Source organism: Hemiscyllium ocellatum, chromosome 30, assembly GCF_020745735.1.
Source record: "Hemiscyllium ocellatum isolate sHemOce1 chromosome 30, sHemOce1.pat.X.cur, whole genome shotgun sequence".
In the NCBI taxonomy this organism is placed as follows: Eukaryota; Metazoa; Chordata; class Chondrichthyes; order Orectolobiformes; family Hemiscylliidae; genus Hemiscyllium; species Hemiscyllium ocellatum.
Window position 1 is genome coordinate 53,525,081 of NC_083430.1, and position 20,782 is coordinate 53,545,862.

The window sequence follows — 20,782 nt, forward strand, 5'->3', positions numbered from 1 at the left end:
TTTTCCACTTCCTGATGCTGCCTGCCTTGCTGTGCCTTCCTGTTTGTCTACCTTGAATTCCAGCATCTGTATTTTTTTTGTCTCTGACCAATTGTGGAGGGCTGGAAACCTTGTCTGAGATTTTTTTGAAGGCTGGGAGAGAGGTGGTGAGGTGGAACAAAACTGGGTCCAGCAATTATTGACCAGTTCACACTAGTTTGAGTTTGGTGAGAAATTAGGTAGAACGCAGCCCAGATCGAAACCAACACAAACACCATGAGTAAACAAACAAAATAGAATGTATAATTTCAGCCTGCGAACTCATTCTCCCTGAGCTGGGGACTCAGATTATTTCTCTTGCCCTTGTGTCATTGTAAGTCATCTGGCAGTGTGATAGGGATGATAGAGACTAGTTTAACCACTGAGACACAGCCACCAATTTGGGTGTGGGTTTGTAGTGCAACGGTAGTGTGTCTGATTACAGATTAGAAGGTTGAGTGTTCAAATCATGTCAGGCTCAAGTTCTGATCAGGGGATTAGATAGGGTAGACAGTGAAAGTCTTTTTCCTAGGATGATGACGTCAGCTTGTATAAGGGGGCATAACTTCAAATTGAGGGGTGATAAATTTAAGACAGATGTCAAAGGCAGGTTCTTTACTCAGAGAGTGGTAAGGGCGTGGAATTCCCTACCTGCCAATGTAGTTAACTCAGCCACATTAGGGAGATTTAAACAATCCTTGGATAAGCACATGGATGATGATGGGATGGTGTAGGGGTCGAGCTGAGAATAGTTCACAGGTCAGCGCAACATTGTTCTGCGCTGTATCATTCTATGTTTTATCAACGAACAAACCAATTACTCACCATGGCAGCAACAAAACAGAAAGTGCTGGAGAAACTCAGCAGCACCTGTGGAGAGACAAAAGAGAGTCAAAGTTTCGAGTCTGATACGATCTTTGTTGGAACTGATGGGCTCTGGAAACGTGAAGGGTTTTATCCTGTAAATAAAGATGGGAGAAGGGGTAAGTAGACCAGATGGTAAAGATGACCGTGAGTAATAGACAAAGGGAGTGCATTGATAGTGGAGAAGAGATACAGATGAAGAATAATTAATGATGTGGTAGAAAGCTAGAACAACTCAATATTAAAGTCGTGTTCCTTACGTCAATTAGTTTAATTATTATTGATAATTGATTCAATTGCAGTATTTATTAACTCTGCAAAACCGCAGTTGCAAGGAATAAAAGTCTAATATTGGTTTTGACAGCTTACCAGAAAACAAAGAATTGATTAGACGTGTGTGAGGCTTTATACATGAAGCAAGTGGTAATCGCTATAAAGGGGCAGATGAATGACTCATGAAAGTATGTAGCTGCAGGTTTTATGGTCTGCAGTTACTCTTTAACTATTCAGTCATTTGTAAAGAAAGAGGGCTGGACTTTCCAAGGAGTGTCAATCTGCAAGAGATTGTCTCTGTGCCCATTTTGTTTAGTGAAAAGAAGGAGTTCCACATTTCAGAGAGGAGGTTCCAACCAGAATTCTGCAGGATCCCCATGTACAACTCTTGTCTATGCTGGAATAAAAACTTGCAGGGTATCCAAAAATCTGACCCTTTTTAGTGCTCATGTCAGCTGGCTGTGCCTCTTTCTCAAACTTGCCTACTTTTTAAAATAATGTTACCAAAACTTTCCTAATGTACAACTTGTATCAGTAAAATATTCTTATTCAATTTTTCAGTAGTTTGCTTGGCCATTTCAGAGGCAGTTACAAATCAACCACATTGCTTTAGGTCTGGAGTTATCGAGAGTTCAGACTGAGTAATGTGGCAGCTTCTTTTCTCTGAAGAACATTAGTGAAGTGAACAGATTTTACAACAAAACAATGGCTTTACAACTATCATTACTAGAGTTAGCTTTTCATTCCAGATTGACTGAATTTAAGATCCCCCAGCTGCAAAGGTGGAATTTGCTATAATTTCTAGATTATTAGTCAAGCTTCCTCATTGTTAAGCCAGTAACTGAACCACTATCTTACCCATTTAATCAGAACTAACAAACACAAAACACTGCACTTGTTTAGCACGCTGTTCACCACCTTATATCACCCCGAAGGAGAAGACAGCAGATGCATAGGTACACCAACATGGGAAAGTTCCCCTTTAAACCACACACCCATCCTGATCTGGAGCTGTAATACCACCCTTTCACTGTCACTGAGTCAAAACGATGGAACTCACTCCATTAGCAGCTGTGTGGTTACACCAGCACAACATGGACTGCCGTGCGTGAAAAGGACGCCTCACCACTATGTTCTCTCGGGCAATTAGGGATAAGTAACAAACACCAGCTTAGCCAGTAACACACATATCTTGTGACCAAATTTAAAATATTCAGTGCAACTTTGACAAAGCATTAAATTCATAGAATCAGCAGCTGGTTTAGTTTTTCCAGCAATCTGGTTTCGTCAATTTTCAAAATGAAACTTTTTTTTTCCAACAAATGTTTGCGTAGTCTTTGCATTGGTTTCCACTCTGTCAAATAACACCACTGAAATATTACATTGAAAACTTACCACTGAAATATTAATATTAAAACGTTATTAGTGAGATGTTCCCACTGGAACAGACTTCAAGGAGGGAAACAAAGGTGACCTCACTGCAGTTATCAATATTATGAAAGGACCATCCCAACCTGATTCAGAAAATTGTCCACTACAATGAAAGTCTGAAATAGGAGAAATCACTGGCTACTATTTGGGCAACTTAGAATGAGTAGAAGTTAATCTGCTGTTGAGGACATCGGAAATAATTCGTAGAACGTAGGCTTCAAGAGGAGACTTGGGTCATTTTCCTCTTTGAGCCATGATCATAGTTGATCTGGTTGTGATCTCATCTCCACCATCCTGACTGTACACCATTGGCATTGGTTCCCTTGTCCTTCACAAATCAATCAAACTCAACCAGTTAAGGCCATGAAACAGACAACATAAATAGCTTCAAGACATAAGAGACATAAAGATGTAATAATATCACGCGACACCATTAGAATTTATAATTAACACAAAAAATGACAAAATATTAGAAGATATTAATTAATTTGCTAATTGGAGAGGCAAGTGACCAATAAATTTCAATAAAAATACAATTGAAATGGTGCATTTTGGTAGAGAGAAAATAAAGAGGTCACTTACTCATTGGAAGTTAAAAATCCAGCTGAATTCATGGAGCAAGCGAATTTCATAGTGTATATCCACAACTTTCTAAAAGTTAAAAACAGGGTTAGTAGGGCTAAAGTGCTTTGTAGCACCTTTACAGGAACACAGAACTGAAAAGCAGTGAATTGTATTGAACTTGCATTGATTTTTGTGTTAGTCTGAGGTCAAAGAGATTACTGATTCCTATCCATCTCATTACACTGGTCCCACCAAATTTTATATGTAACCCAGGTGATGATATGGCCAAATAGATTGGCTTTAGACTGTATCCAGTTTAATATTAAACTCCAGTCATAGGATCATTCCATACACACATCACCTTCTGTCTGAAAAAATTGCCCCTTAGGTTCCTTTTAAGTCTTTGCCCTCTCACCCTAAACCTATGCCCTCTAGTTTTAGACTCCACTACCCTGGGGAAAAGACCTTGTCTATCCTATCCATGCCCCTCATGATTTTATAAACCTCTACAAGGTCACCCTGCGGCCTCTGATGCTCCAGGGAAAACAGCCCAGCCTATTCAGCCTTTCCCTATATTTCAAACCGTCCAACCTTGGCAACATCCTTGTAAATCTTTTTTGAACACTTTCAAGTTTCACAATATCATTCCTAAAGCAAGGAGTCCAGAATTGAAAGCATTATTCCAAAAGTGACCGAACCAATGTCCTGTACAGTCACAACATGACACCCCAACTCCTATACTCAATGCACTGACCAGTAAAGGAAAGCATACCTTCTTCACTATCCTATCTACCTGCGACTCTATTTTCAAGGAGCTATGAACCTGTACGCAGTTAGGCTTCTTTTGGTAACAAAGGATAATGAGTTTATTAGAAATTGAACTTACTCAAGCAAACTTGCAAAGATTATTGACAAAAAATATTTACACTATGCAAGGATAGATGTGAACTATGTGCTAACATTATAAAACTTAACATTAGGCTAATATGAGGAATGAACAAACACCTGACAGAACAAATTTTAAAAAATCAAACAGATCCCACAGATTTCTCAGTAATCATCTCCCCCTTCCCTTCCCCCATCCACCCCCAGACACTAGTGATGCTCAGGACTCAAATCTCAATTCACAAGGAATTTCAATTCCTCACTTTTAACAACATGGTCTTGAAACTCTTCAAAAACTATTCTATCACGGACAGCCCCAAAAGCAGCTCGTGCTCATTTAGCTTCACCTTGCCTTCTTGTGGCCATGTTCCCATTTCGCATCAACCCTCTACATTCTGCACTCTTGCACTTACTGACCGATATAACTCCAGCTTTTCAGGAAATGGTGAAAGTCACCATGCTGGCATTGCCTCTAGATTTTTATCTCAAACCTATTTCACCAAATAATTACCTCTTGTGAACTTTCAAACCCCAATCTCTGCTGCAGTGAACTATTAACATCACTCATCTTCTTCGGAACCCCCAAAATGCCCAGGATTCCTTGCACACTCCCTACAGAGAGCTATTGAACCACTCTGCAGCTTCTCTGAATCCCAACTACTCCAGCATATGTACTTCACCTGCCTAACTATTAATTAGTTATTTCTAATTTTTAATTGCTTATTTTTATTGCATATTTCAAACTTTGTTTCCCTTGGGGCTTCCGTGATTCCACATTATGCAATTACTCAGGACTCTCTTGAGTCTCAATGACACATAGCCCATTTAGTTCAGTTGCTTTTAGCAACACAACTAACAAGAGCCCTGCCTGACACCAAGTCAACTTCTCTGTCATGCACACTGCCTGTCACCTATGAACTCCTCTTCAGTGACCCCTGAACTGAGTAACTTATTGAAACCTTTGCAACAGGCCCCAAGCTTATTACGTCAGAATTAGATGGAACCAAAATTTGGAACAGTCAAATGTTGCAAACCCTCCAAACTGTCTCTACAATGGAATGTAACAATATTTATCGAGTGCTAGCTACTGCAGCACAAGGTTATACAACAGAAGAAAATGCATCGCACTTGGTTTGACTGCACTGAGCACTGTGCACAGTTTGAGTCTTCATGTTATTTTAAGAAGATTCAAGACGAGATTTACTTGGGTTGGTAACTGGCACCATGTGATTGTACTTTGTTACAATAGGAAAGACTGAATAAACTTGTGCTGTTCTTGTTGATGGCGTAATCTGAAAGAAGTTATTTTGGTTATATCTGTAGAGTACAAATAGATGCAATGCTGCTACTTGTGAAAAATCCATAACTAAGGATCTTAAATATAAGCTAGTCACGAAGAAACTGAAAAAGAAATTCAGGAGCGATTGACCCACCCAGAGGGTGGTGAGAAGGTGCAATGCACAACCGCAAAAGATTGAGGTGAATAATACAAAAGCTTTCAACAGGAAGCACATGAGAGACAGAAAATATGCTGGTAAGGTGAGAGAAAACCAAAGGGCAAATGGAGGCTCTTAAACACAAGCAAAGCTACATTGGGCTGAATGGCCTGTTTCCAGACTGTAGGTTATTGTGTTCCGAAACCAGGAAGTTTGCTTGAGAGGAGTATATTTCTGAAATTTCATTGCAAAGACAATATTTGTTGATTTAGCATTAAATTCTTGATTGCGAATGTTTTTTTCTACATTGAATGATGGCTAAATTCTGAGCTGGGTTGTCAGAAGAAAAGAATTCATTTTTCATTCACAAAACTCAGACTAAGTGTGAACTCAAATACCGTGCACTCAGATTGCATGCAATGTGATATATATTTGAATCAGAATGAAACCTTTTCAGACTGACCCTAACGGTAGCACAATTTACTATGCTTGTTTTAAAATGACAAGGAATATATGTTTAATCAGAATCTTGTATGATCTGAAAATGTCGTGAAAATTGGGCAGTTTGACCTTTAGTCATAAAGCATTCAAATAGCGAATAAAGTGTGGTAATGAAATTATAAATAGCATCCAGATAACAAATCTAATGAAATCCTCATAATTCTAAAATTATTGAGCCAAAGACTTACATCGAAAAATGTAGCCAAATTTTAAAATGTTTTAAATCAGCAAATAATTTAGAGAATTTTATTTGATAATGAGAATGTGTCTCTTGTTGAGTCTAAAAACCACAGCATCCCGTCTAACAAACTTTAATCCTTAGACATGTTTCAGACACATTTGATTCAGAAAGACAGAAGTAAAGAAGGAAACAACAATGAGAAGGTGCTAGAACATGAGCACTGTATAAAGTGACAGCACCAGCTATCTATTTCATACCAAAGACAATGAAAGAGCCATAAATAAATATTGCAATGTGTGATCAAGGCTGCACAATATTGACCACAGCAGAGCTGAACAAAAAGGACCTGTATGCAACTTTCAGTACATCCTGATAAGTTGGCAGCAACTCACTGGAGCTTGACTCATTAACTGAGCCATGCTCTGATCCAGGAGCTTGTGGATTTAAACTTCCAATTGGAAGGTTTCGCATTGTCTAAGGGAGCATAGCAGCGCAGTACTGAGGAGCTGTCATTGAAATGTAACAGCCTCTTCCTTTGCAAAATAAGACCCTGTAAACCATGTCTGCTGTTACAGGCTTTTTATTAAAGATCCAGTTAAATGGTTCAAAGAGTAAATAGCTCTGAGTCCTGATCACTGTCCCTTCATCAGCGAACATCATCACAAAAAATGCATTAACTCCTCTCTGAATTTTATTGCTGCTTATAAGATGTTACTGCATGCAAAATAGCTGCTACATTGCACTGAGGTTTTGTAATTCAAAGTAATTCATCAAGTAAACTGTTTGGAGATGTAGTAAGGGACTATTTAAATACAAGTATCCCTTTTCCTTTAAATCCATTGAACTCAAGCCGAGATCCAATCCATCAAAAAGAATGAGATGAAGCCAGTAGCTGTTGAAAACTTGGCTCGGTAATGAATTTTCCATTGTGTACAGCTCAAGTTTCTTCAGAAATGTTGAAGTCTGACTTCTTACAGATTTGAACCTGGTTTTACTGACGGTTTATTGCAAGCATGAGGGATTTCCTCCCATTAATTGTTAAAGTCGTAACCGAATGATTAGCTCTCACTGTGTTGCTGAGCTCAGGAGCAGCTCCAAGAAAAAGGTTGAATTGATCAGTTCAAGTGTTGTCCCACATTCAGTTTATTGCTGTCTGGGGTGAGCTCTTATGGTGCAGCAGTAGTGTCTTTGCCTCTGAAACCAGGAATCCCAGGTTTGCGGCTCATTTATTCCAGAGGTGTGTGATAACACCTCTGAACAGAATTATTTTAAAAACTTCCTAAAATCAAACCAATGTCATTGCATTTCCTCCTGCATTGAATTGATGTACACTTACTGGGGTAATTATTTATGGTTGTTTATGACAGCACTTCAACATGAAAAGAATTTAATAAGAATAGAAATGCCAGGAAACAACAATAAATCTATTACATACTTACAATCTCTGAAACCTTGATTCCTATTTAAAGCTTCCGACAATTTTTGCAGCTACTGACAATTCTTAAAGTGATGTTAGTAATACTGGAAGCAACTCTAAATATTGTTCCATCTAAACTATTTGCATAACAGAAATTTACAACTGTTGTATTTACATTTTGTAAATTAAATATACAGACAGGAAATTGCTCTTGATTCATAAAATACATTCACTTGATGGAGGCACCAAACCAGCTCTCCTAAAGTTTCAGCCATTTGATCAGAGTTTCACCTGATTCCAAGGGACAAGTTCCTGTTCTGTGCTGAATTTGTTGACCTTAGTTGGGGCAGCTGTGGTTGTCACAATGCACCTCTGTGTTCTTGGAACCAAGAGAATTAGTCAAATGCTTTGTCTCAGTTGCCACGTAATTGTTATTACTGCAGTAGATCTGTGTGAGAATTCGTGAGGACAAAATTTGTTTGGTTTGCAACAAGACGTTGACATTTAATATTAAGGCTTACTTACTGGGGCTGCTGGAGCATGACTAGGCCCCAATGAGGCGTGCAAGGCTTACTGTGAGAAGGAAGAGGAAATTGGCAAGAATATACCGAGAAGAAATATTTACTATATTCATTCAATATCATTCTTCCTACTGCCAGAGAACATCCACCAACATTCCATTGAGGCCATTTGGCCCATCAAGTCTGCACCAACTTTCCAAAGAGCATCCCACCCAGAGCCAGCACCTTTGCCCTATCCACTTAACTCCACATTTCACATGGTTAACGCATCTAGCCTGCACATCACTGGACACTATGGGCAACTTACTTAAAGCTCCCTCAATTTTGCAGCTACTGACACTTCTTAAAGTCTCATGAACACCTTTGAGCTGTGGGAGGAAACCTACACAGACACAGGGAAAACATTCAAACTCCTCACAATCACTCAAGACTGGGATTGAACCCAGGTCCCTGGCACTGTGAGGTAGCAGTGCTAACCACTGAGCCACCGTGCCACCCTCAGGCAGGCAATCATGGCTTGTCAGGATGTGAACCTGGGACCTTTTGCAAGTCTGCAATGTACAAGCCCAAAGCAAGAACCATACGTCTAGGTCAACACATTGCTAACATGTGGTACCAATGTCAACATTTACCAGATTAAACATTCAAATCATTGCAAGGGAGTGGCCTTGTTTTATCTGCTCTGAAAGCAGAAAGAAAGCTGTGAGGCAGCCTTGTAAAGCAGCTCACAAGGGAAGCTAATTTCCAACAATTCATTTTTGTGATCACAGAGAATTACATTGATACCACCTAGATAATGTGCCAAGCTTCTGATCATTTATTTCAGCAGAGTTCAATTAAAGGTAATATAATTCTACTGAGATTTAACAGAATCGTTATACATGTTTTTGCAAGTGATGTGCGATAGGATCGTGTCCAGAGATATGATAAAGTCTGATAGTATTATAAATTCTATCTCTCAATGGAGCCCACCCATTACCTTTGCTGATGCCTGGTGCTTTGATCAGGGATTGAGTGCATATGGATCCCATGGAGACTGTAAGCAACCCAGCAGAAGGTCTGCTTTTTCAGTCCCAGCACACTCCCATCACCATTGGCAAGCCCCAGCCTGCTGTTGGATTATTACCTGAAAGGGCAGGTGCATACATGAGCTGGTGATGATGGTGAAGTGCCAGTCACAGGGTTCATCAGGTGGAAATAGGACAGTGGCAAGGTCTTCACACAGGGTCTGGTTAATAATACCCCCTTCCTGTCCCATACCAAACCTACCGTGATGGGGAGCATTAAATTCCGGCCAGCGTGTTTTTAAAGAAAACGTTTCTGTTTTGAATTGTGAAGCAGTACTGCCTCTTACTGGAACATTTTTTAATAACATTTTAAGGAAGTTCCAAACCTGCTTGTTGATATTCTCAAGAAAATTAGGTTTTGACTGTCCAAGCTGCATACTGGAATTTTCACAGAGACGTCAGTTTGCTGTATCATTATCACTGGCACCCCATCCACCATCCGATTCACTCCCTCCAGCACCAATGCGTGGTAACGATAATATGTACTATCCATAAGATGCACTGCAGTAACTGACCAAGGCTCCTTCAACAGCGTCATCTAAACCTCAACTACCCAGAAGGACAAGGGGAGGAGATTATGTACACCACCTAAGTTCCCCTCCAAGCCACACATCATCCTGAGTAAGAACTATGTTTAACAGTTCTTCAATATCATTGGGTGAAAAGTCTAGAACTCCTTCCCTAAACCACATAGATTACTGATTAACGAAGGCAGCTCAGTGTCCCTTCTCAAAGGCAATGAGATGCAATGGATGCTGGCCCTGCCAGTGATATCTGCATTTCAAGAACAAATAAAACAGAATAAATGTATTGCCGGGGAACTCTGTTAAAAGTAAAATGATTGCACATGGATGTTTATTTTATATGTGGATTGGGTAGCTCAGTTGGCTGGATGACTGGCTTACCATATTGAATCGGCACCATGAAGATGGGTTCAGTACTCACACACTGGTTGAGGTTACCATTGAAGGATTTTCCTTCCCAACCTCTCCTTTTGCCTGAGGTGTGGTGACTCTCAGGTTGTGTAACCATTACTGTAGTTGTTTCCCTCTAATGAGGCTTCATGTTCTGAAGGCTACAAGATAACCATGTAAAGAAGTAACAATTTCTGATTCCTGTTTTAGATTTTGCTGTTGAATTGCCTTTTCATGGTAAGCACTGTATTATTCATGCGGCAACAAAAATGGTGGAGAAACACAGCAGGTCTGGTTGCATCTGTAGAGAGAAAAACATGGTTAGTGTTTTGAGTCCAATGACTCTTCTTTGGAATTCGTTGGTATCGGTGTATCATTGGTGTCTACTTTTATTGCAGAACTATCCAGAAATTCATGATCCCCTGGTGAATTATGACGTTCATTCTCCACCATCTTCTCCCTTTGTAGGTGAGTTGACACAGATATAAGACAATACCTTTACTTTATTCAGAACTTACAAGTGGGACCTCTAGATGCATGAGTCTGTTCAGTCGATAATTCCGGACTGGATTGTCACTGTGTTTCATCCTTGTCCTGTAACATAGTTTGAAGATTCTCTCCTTAGAACCATAGAGATTAAGAAAGAGATAGCACCAGAAAGCTAAAGTGATAAGATCATTTCATTCAAAATATTTGGATGATAAACATATACTAACTCAAAAACTGCAAAACATTTTTCAACACAACTTCTGGCCTCTGTAAAGCCATGATATCTACATTTTATAAAGGTGTTCTAATAATCTGTCTCACCATTTTCCAAGATTTGTTCATGAACAACCACGCCCCCACCACCATCCCTCTTCTCATACACCCCTATCACAAGTATTCTTTCTTCTCAATCCTACTGCATCACCTCAGCTTTTCTCCATTAAGTTCTGTCATATTTCTCCATCTGTCCACATCCAAGTTTAAGATGTTTCTTTTCGGTGTTTGTGGCATTTCCAAGTCCTGTACCATCTGCAGATTTTGAATCATGTTCTGTATCCCTAAGTCAATATCATCAACATTCAGAAATACCGCATTATTTATTCAGAATGAGTGCGAAATACCTATCCCTCATACAAGAGACATGGACGATCTGTATGGAGTGTGTACACGGCTGCAGTACCTAATACAAGAAGCTGGTCAATCACCCGTCACGATAACGATGCTCTGAGTCTCACACATTGCCTTTCCTTTTCTCATGAATGAACAATGTGCTTCATATGTCAGCATTCACTTTGGAACAAGGGCTGACTCACACACAAGTCACCTTATCCTGTCTACTCCTCCTAAAGACCAGTTTTTTTAAGGATACAATCTTACATTGCTTTGTTTCCCAAATTATTTAGTTTATTTGTTCAAAGTATTTTTCTGGTGCTGAAGATGACTGAATTTTCTTGGTGGGGTGGTGTGGTGTGGTGCAGGAGGAGAGAGCTGTCACCTTTGCCATGTGTGTACATCACAAAAACAACGAAACTTGGTTCTTCATCAGAGCTGGCTTTTATTAATGGTGTAAAAGTAACTAAACAGAATGGTTTTTCAGGTGATGATATATTTGTTGCCTTGTACAACTACGAACGAACCCATGAGGATGATCTTGATTTCAAGGAAGGTGATCAGCTGAGAGTTCTAAAACGGTAAGTTACCTGCAAGACAGGCTTCATGAGGTGTCAGCACAAAATGAACAGAAAGTCTGAATTGATAAATTGGATGAAGTGAACCCACTGAAACTCCATTCAGTTGTGTTCCCTGCAAACAAATAAGAGCATAAGACACACCTTACTTCCATTTTATCACAACAGCTCATCTCAGACCAGTGAGACAATAGCACCTATTCATCAGCAAAACAGGTGAACACACTGAATGCTCATGAATGGAGTTTATTGATTAAATTACAATCTGTATGATTATAATCATTTAAAATGTAAGTTAGATGTAAAAACATGTTCCAATATTGTCAGGATATTTCTGGATATAACAATATTATTCAATGTTAGAAATTATTCCACAAATCAGTCTCTAGCAAGATATAAGATTGGGTATTAAAACATAATCATGAGCAGAGTACATTGGCCTTGAAATTTATCTAAATATTCTGAAGAGTGAATTTTGTGATAAATTGTACAGTCAAATCATTTTGATCTAAAAATAAACATTTCCAGAACATCAAAGGCAGTAAAGAGAAAGATAACAATAAGGCTAGTGTTTATTGTTGCAATAATATCCAGAGTGTACAGAAATCTATTCAGTTGTGTCAGATATTTGACAATATTTCACAACCTAATATATTTGGATGTTTTAGTGGGAAGAACACTAACCTAATTTATGCATGAGGTAACTCTTACAAATAGATGTTTTGCCCTAAGCTAATTAGCTATACAGTATGCCAAAATGTTGTTCTATTTATTTAAGATAAAGTTTTACTCAAATTCCGAACTTTTCTAAGTTTCTTACTGTACATGAGCATTGGTCTAACAACCCATGGTTGGTCAGTAGGTTATGCCAGGACTGCTGTCTGAGGGGGACACTCCACATGTCCCTTTTAAGGCCATAGATGTTAGAGGGCAAAGGGTCTGGGGTGATTCCAAAGAATAGAGTTCCCACATCTCACGCTTCCTCTGGGACCCTGACTGTACAGTTCCATCTGGTGATATGAAGCATGCTGGCTGATCTAATGGTGAGATCATGTGGGGGAGTTTGGGAATTTTGCTTTATTTACATTGGGGATCAGAACAATTGAATACAGGAAATCTCTCTGGGGTTTCTGAATATGTTTAAGAGCAGGTTGGTGAGCTGAATGACTGTTTCTTGTTATGTGTCCTTTTTGTTACAATTTCATCGTTGTGATCCAAGGCAAAATAACAAACGTGACTTGTCCTCTTTGGTAGGGAGGGAGACTGGTGGAAAGCACAATCTTTAGAGACAGGACAAGAAGGCTACATCCCATACAATTTTGTGGCACGGGCACAATCACTGGAGATTGAAACGTAAGGATCCTTTTCTTGTTGGCATTTCTTAGAATTGTTTTTCTGTTGTACCTACCAAAGGTGTGAGTTTATATTAATAACCTGCTAGATGAAAGATTTTCTTCTCCCGTGGTCAATGGACTCCATTCACAAGTCATAAATTTAACAGTTTGAATGAATGACCTTTCGCTTTATTCTGACACGTTGCAGTAAAACTGTTTTTTTCTTTTCCATGCTGGCATTAAATTTGTAATCTTGATAAGATCATCTCTCAGAAGTCCCTCTCCATGAATAAAAAATACAAGTCCTTTTATTTTACCCACATAATTCTAAGACTAGGAATCTGATTTCTGGTCAGTTCTACATGAATATTTTCCAGTTCCTGAATGAGTAGTGCACACGATGTGTTCTGACCTGAATGCTACATAATCCATGACTTTGTGACTTACATTCTGCTGTTTTGACTTTGCAGTTTAACTTTCTGTTAGCTTTCTTCATGCAACTTGACATTGGCATTAGATATTTAAAGCCTGATAAATTTTTGGATCTTTTTCAATGGTTCCTTTTCTCTTTGTTCTTTTCTGGGATGTGGGTGTCACTGGCAAAGCCGGCATTTGTTGCCCATCCTAATGGACCCTTGAACCAGGTGATTATGAGATCACCTCAGAGGGTAGTTAAGAGTCAACCACAAGTCTGTAAATATTATAACATTCTCCACAAAAATATTTTTCTGAGCTTTGTTTATGTGGCTTGCCCTGGTTCCATGCCCTCCCATTGTCTACCCCACTCAAGCCATTCAAGGGAACCTAATTTTCTGATTCTCTCCCACCCCATTTTGAGAAGGTGATGTAATGATCGCATTGGTACCCTGTGTAGTAATTATGGACTATATTACCTGGCATTTAGCTGACAGCCCCTGCACATTGAGTTAAATAATGAAGTGTAAGGAGTCAATGTAATCGGGTAAAAACACAGTTATCGGGATCTAACTGATTCAGATTGACTGTATTTTATTCCTGCTTTGGTTTCTCTGAAGAAATTCAATGAGAACAGAACAAAATTGTATCCAAAGATTCCTGATTGATTAAAACTTGCATGATGCTCATTTGAATCCTTTGACATTTTTTAACTCATGCTTTATTCCCAGCTTTATCATTTGTGTGTTTATTCCCAATCTTTACCATGGTAATGATTTCATAAATATGTTTGTTTACACCATGGTGACCTATATTTGCTACTTTTGGATTTTGCAACCTGACGTTCCTCCTTTCAGCAACATGAGTTCAGCTCAGGATGACAGATCCATTCCCTATTAGACTGCTAACCAAAACTTTCAACTTTCTAGATGGTTCTTTAAAGACTTAAGCCGGAAAGAGGCTGAGCGACAACTTCTAACAGCCGGCAATACCGTCGGTTCCTACCTGATTCGAGAGAGTGAAACCACCAAAGGTAAGTTTTAAAAGATGACCTGCAGAGGTTGTTCATTCTCTGATGACGTATCTTTTTCAAAATACATAAATTGTTTGATTATATTTAAATGCACTGATTGACGATCACTACAAACTTGATTTTGGATAAACCTTCATTATTGATCAGTCATAACGTGTGTTATATATTCATCATAAGGTATCTATGTAAGAAACACCAGATCACTGACAAACCATGTGGATCTGCAGTATTCTTCCTTCAGCTGTCTCTCTAACATTGAAATATGATTGCATTTTATGGAATAGTTACAGCACAGAAGAAGGCTATTCAGCCCATTTAGTCTGAACCAGCCCTCTACAAGAGCAATTGAGCTAGTCCCATTTGACCATCTGTTCTGCTTAGTCCTGTAAATAATCATTCAATTCTCTTTTGAAAGCTGAGATTGGATCTACCTCCACCATACCCTCAGGCTACTCATTCCAGGCTATAACCATTTGCTGCAGGAAAGATGTCTCATCATTTCATCAACTCTCTTTTTCCCAGTCACCCCAAACCTGTCACTCTCTGTATCTATTCTATTCAGTCATCACAAAGTTTTGAACAACTCTAATCAAATATCCTCTCAGCTTTCCACCCTCTAAAGAGAACAGCAAAACGTCTCCAATCTATCCATTAAAGTGATGTCTCTCACTCAAGGAACCACTTGCATGGACCTGTTTTGACCCCCTTTAAAATCTTCACTTTGTTCCTGAAGTGAGGTATTCAGTACTGGACATGATACTCTCACTGAAGCTGAAACGCCAGTGAACCACTTTGTGCGGTTTACTATAACTTCCTTGTTTCTCGAACTCCATGCCTTGATTTATAAAGCCAATGATTCTGCTTGTTTAATTAACTGCTTATTTATCCTGCGAGAAAGTGAGGACTGCTGCTGCTGGAGATCGGAGTCATGAGTGTGGCGTTGGAAAAGCACAGCAGGTCAGGCAGCATCCGAGGAGCAGAAGAATTGACGTTTCGGGCATAAGCATCAAAAATCATCCTGATGAAGGGCTTTTGCCCGAAACGTTGATTCTCCTGCTCCTCAGATGCTGCCTGACCTGCTGTGCCTTTCCAACACCACACTCTCGACTCGGATTATTTATCCTGTCGTGCCACCATCAACAAATTGTGCAGTTGTCAATTTGGTTGGAGGGGATTCTGAGAGACAGGATTTACATGCTCTTGGAGATGCAAGGACTGATTAGGGATAGTCAGCTGGCTTTGTGCATAGGAAATCATTTCTCACTAACTTGATTGACGTTTTTGATGACATAACCAACTAGATTGATGAGGGCAGCACAGTAAATGTTGTTTATATTGACTTCAGTAAAGCCTTTGACAAGGTCTACCATGTAGACTAATTAGCAAAGTTAGATTATATGGGATTCAGGGAAAGCTAGCTAATTGGGTACAGAATTGGCTTGATGGTAGGAGACAGATGGTGGTGGTGGGTAGTTTTTCACTTTGGATTCCTGTGCCCAGTGGTATTCCATAGGAATCGATGCTGGGTCTATTTTTGTTTGTCATTTATATAATCATTTATAAAACTCCCCATTTGGTTGAGTATTTAGGACACATGGTTAGGAAGTTTTCAGATGACACCAAAATTGGTGATACAGTTGACAGTGAAGGTTGTTTAAGGTTACAAAGGAATCTTGATCAATCAGGGCAATGGGCTGAGGAGGGGCAAATGGCATTTAATCGGGTAAATGCAGGTATTGCATTTTGGTAAAATAAACTGTGGCAGGGCTTCTACAGGGTCAAAACTCACGCAACACCAGGTTATAGTCCAACTAGTTTATTTGAAAACACTGGTTTTCAGAGCACTACTCCTTCATCAGGGGTTAGTCTATAACCTGGTGTTGTGTGACTTTTTGTCCCTGCCCAACACAATCCAACACCAACACCACCACATCAGGATTTATGCAGTTAATGGTAGGGCCCTGGGGAGTCTTGTTGAACAGAGAGACCTCGGGGTTCAGGTGCGTAATTCTTTGAAAGTTGCGTCAAAGGTAAACAGGGTGGTTAAGAAGGTGTTTAACATGTCTGAGTGCTAACTTCATAGAGCTTAGGAATTAGGACATCATTTTGAAATTTTACAGGACATTGGTGAGACCACTTTTGGTGCACTATGTACAATTATGGTGGCCCTATTATATGAAGGATATTATTACATTGGAGAGTTCAGAAAAGATTTACAAAGGTGTTGCTGGGACTGGAGAATTTGAGTTATAAAGAGAGACTGGGTTCACTGGGACATTTTTCACTGGAGTGTGGAAAGTTGAGGGGTGACCTTATGGGGTTTATAAGAAATGTGGGGCTTAGAAAAGGTGAATAGCAAAAGTCTTTTCATTAGAGTAGAGGAGTTCAAAACTAGAGGGCATATTTTTAAGGTGAGAGGAGAAAGATTTAAAGAAACCTGAGAGATAACCTTATCACAGAGAGGGTGGTGTTTACATGGAATGAACTGCCAGAGGAAGTGGTAGATGCAGATATAGTTACAATATTTAAAAGACATTTGGACAGGAACATGAATAGGAAAGGTTGAGAGAGATATGGGCCAAACACAGACAAGTGGGACTAGTTTAGTTTGGGAAACTTGGTTGGCATGGACCGGTTGGACAAAAGGTTCTGTTTTTGTGCTGTATGACTTCATATTCCATGATTGCATAATAATGGAGTGAAAATTTACTTTACCTTTTGAGAATTGAAATTGTTGATGTTCCATTTGCCTCATTTAAAGCAGCTTTTAAACAATGTAAAAAATAATCATTTGAGAAATAAAACTTGTGATCAATCTTCGATTCATACACGAGGAGGGACGGTTCCCGGTACTTGTCCCCATTTATTTTCAAGTGTACTAAAGACAGAAAATCTAAAGATCATTGGTCCGAACATTAATTCTGTTTCTCTCTCCATGGAAGCTGCCAGACCTGCTCTGATTCTGTTATTATGAGAGATTTCCAGCAAGAGCAGCATTTGGCTTTTTTCAATGATTCCAAGCCTAAACCTATTTTCAGCTTTCATCATTATTACCATCATTTGAAACTTTGTTTCGATAAAGTGTTAGAATTATTAGTTGTTGTATGTTATGAGAAATGTGAACAAGTTCAGGTGCTTTTTCATACAGCATTAGAAATAAACTATTTGCTCTGGGTCTGTTTTATTTTTGCACCTGACAGTTAATGTAGCACTTTCAGTGTTGCCTATTTCATATCAAATGTGATGGTATGTTCCTCATATGCTCATTGTTCCTTTTTGGAGTGCCTGAGTTTTCCTAAAATATAGTAACAGGAAATAGGAGTAGCCATTCCACTGCTTTGAAATTTCTTGAGCTCAGTGGTTTCTGCCTGAATTTTTGTACCTGCTCCAACTCAGGCAGAACATTCTTGAATAAACTTTGTTGATAGGACACCTGTTTCTGGGGATACCTGGAGATCTCTTAGTGGCCTTGAACCTGTGACTCTCCCACATTCGAGGGTGTGAAGGAACCAAAAGACCATCCCAAACTTTCAAGAGGTTCTCTGGTTCACAGCTACTTCTAACCATATCCATGAGTTACACGGTGGCTCAGTGGTTAGTAAGGCTGCCTCACAACACCAGGGACACAGATTCATGTCCACCCTTGGGCGACTGTCTGTGTGGAGTTTGCATATTCTCCCTGTGTCTGCGTGTGTTTGCTTCGAGTGCTTCGGTTTCCTCCCACATTCCGAAGTTGTGCGGGTCAGGTGGATTGGCCATGTTAAATTGCTCATAGAATCCAGTGATGTGCAGACTAGGTGGATTAACCATGGGAAATGCAGGGTTAAAGGGGTCAGGTAGAGCAATGACTCTGGGTGATATGCACTTTCTGTTGGTGTGGACTTGATGGGCCAAATGGCCTGATTTAATCTCGAAGGAATTCTATGCTGCAGATATCAACAACTGGATTCAAACAGCCTGAGCCCTGACAGGGCCAGTGCCCACTGGGGACAGGACCATCTGGCCCAATGTTACATCCATAACATTTTCATTGATGAAATAATATATCACTTGGTACTTGATGGCCAAACACCTCTCTGAGCATTAAGTTCTGGAACTCTCTTCCTAAGTCCCTCTATCTATTTCCTTGAAGTTTTCATTAAATCAAAGTCAACATATAAATATGAATTGTTGATTTTGAGAAGCCTGCGTCTGATGAAGGTATTAGTTGAGGAGAGAATCTTTTTGCTGAACTGAAGGAAACCCCTTGGTTGCAGGATAAAGGTTTCTGTTTTACTCACGATCACGCTTTCAAATCTCCAATATGCATTTCTTTCCACCTACAGCCAAATGCTGACTCATTTTGTCTTGTTGAAACAGCCAAATGAGGAACATTTTATGCCAAGTTAAGGTTACTTTTATATATGGTCTTATACCCATAAAGACTAAAAATACTGGAGCTCACATTGAGCTCTCAGAGTGAGATGTTTCTGAGTGGAACGTTCAAACCTATTCAATTGTGATATTGATGATCTTTAGCAGCAGGAAGCAAATTTCTCGCATTTTTTTAAACTCTTCTTTCTCTTGAATGCAGGTTCTTATTCATTGTCTGTAAGGGACTTTGATTCACAACAAGGAGACGTGGTAAAGCACTATAAGATTCGTTCTTTAGACAAAGGAGGCTATTACATCTCACCCCGGATAACCTTCAATACTCTTCACGAGCTGGTGAAACATTACTCGTGTGAGTCTTGTCTTGAGCAGAGACCCATTTTCACAAAAATTCATACATGTAAACCATTTCAACCAATTAATTGCTTGGTTAGAGGAAGATATTTGAAGTTCTTCAATTATTTATGGCACTGAGTTTCAGCTTATGTGAAAATATCACTGAAGGCCACAGTAATGGCTGAGTATCAGTCCCCCCTATGCTGTGGGAGTGGGTGGGTGAGGTAGTCAGCCTGAGGTGACTGACAGGAGCAAACTGGCACAATTTCAACATTGGTGCAAGATGTAAAATGTGGAAGCATTGCAAGGAGAATATGATAGAATCTCAACAAGACGTAGATACAGGGTGGGTGGAATGGAAAGTGTGGAGAGACAGTATTAACTACAATATACATCTCAAAAGTGGGAGTAGGATTCAGGAGCAGAGAGACCTGGCTGTAAATATACATATATCATTCAAGATGACAGGACAGGTCAAAAGATCAGTTTAAAAGAATACAGCATTCTGGGGTTTTATCAATAGGGCAGAGATGACAAAATCAAGGCAACTACGTTTATCCCGGATAATGCACTAATTCGGCCTCGGTGAGATTGTTGTGTGCAATTGTGGTCACCATTCTTTAAACAGGATGATGAGGCGGGGAGATTATGCAGAAATAAATTATCATAAGAATTGTTCCAGAGATGAGGGAGTTTAGTTATGCAGAGAGATAGTTGGAAATGTTTATGTGGATTTGAAATCCAGAATTATTGAAGAGATTATGTACCTTTCCAAAATTGTCTCGTTCCTTGTTCCTTGTTCCTTGCCAGGCAGAATCCTTGCAGTTCCCAAACCACAATTAACAAAGAGGATTGATCCACCACTCATTAAACATCAGATTCAATCAAAAACTCTGCAGGAGGTAGTGACAATCACAACTTTTAAAAGTATCTGAAGAGAAAAGGAATTTCCCAGGCTGTGTGGAAGGGGAATGGCATTCACTGAGTTACTGTTGCAGAGAGCTGGCATTGATGGTCCTAATGACTTCATTTTATATTGCAACTGTAGTGATAGTAACAAAGTCAGCCAAGTGGACCTCACTGGGGCTATTAATCTGGTCCAATCAGGGACCCCTGGCTGACAGATATAAAACAGGGGTGTCAGAGGTTCTGTTCACTCTGTGAGCTAGCTCTGAGGGAGTGGGATGTGGAAAAGACCCTCCATGTGTAACTGTGTTACTATCGTTGAAAGTCACAGGTAAGGTGCCGGAAGACTGTGGGATTGGCAAACGTGGTGCCACTGTTTAAGAAGGGTGGTAAGGACAAGCCAGGGAACTATAGACCAATGAGCCTGACGTCGGTGGTGGGCTAGTTGTTGGAGGGAAGCCTGAGGGGCAGGATGTACAAGTATTTGGAAAGGCATGGACTGATTAGGGATAGTCAACATGGCTTTGTGCGTGGGAAATCATGCCTCACAAACTTGATTGAGTTTTTTGAAGAAGTAACAAAGAGGATTGATGAGGGCAGAGTGGTAGGTGTGATCTATATGGACTTCAGTAAGGCGTTC

The 20,782-nt window shown here is 39.7% G+C and overlaps 1 protein-coding gene across 3 annotated transcripts in view; it reads left to right on the top strand.

Annotated features, from left to right (window-relative positions):
* LOC132830112 (proto-oncogene tyrosine-protein kinase LCK-like) overlaps positions 1-20,782 on the top strand; it is a 132,559-nt gene that overhangs the window by 49,740 nt on the left and 62,037 nt on the right. For all 3 annotated transcript variants that reach the window (XM_060847599.1, XM_060847600.1, XM_060847598.1), the window contains exons 3-7: positions 10,471-10,540; positions 11,658-11,751; positions 13,003-13,101; positions 14,426-14,529; positions 19,103-19,252. In XM_060847599.1, coding sequence (XP_060703582.1) covers positions 10,471-10,540; positions 11,658-11,751; positions 13,003-13,101; positions 14,426-14,529; positions 19,103-19,252 — 517 coding nt within the window. The remainder of the gene's footprint in view (positions 1-10,470; positions 10,541-11,657; positions 11,752-13,002; positions 13,102-14,425; positions 14,530-19,102; positions 19,253-20,782) is intronic.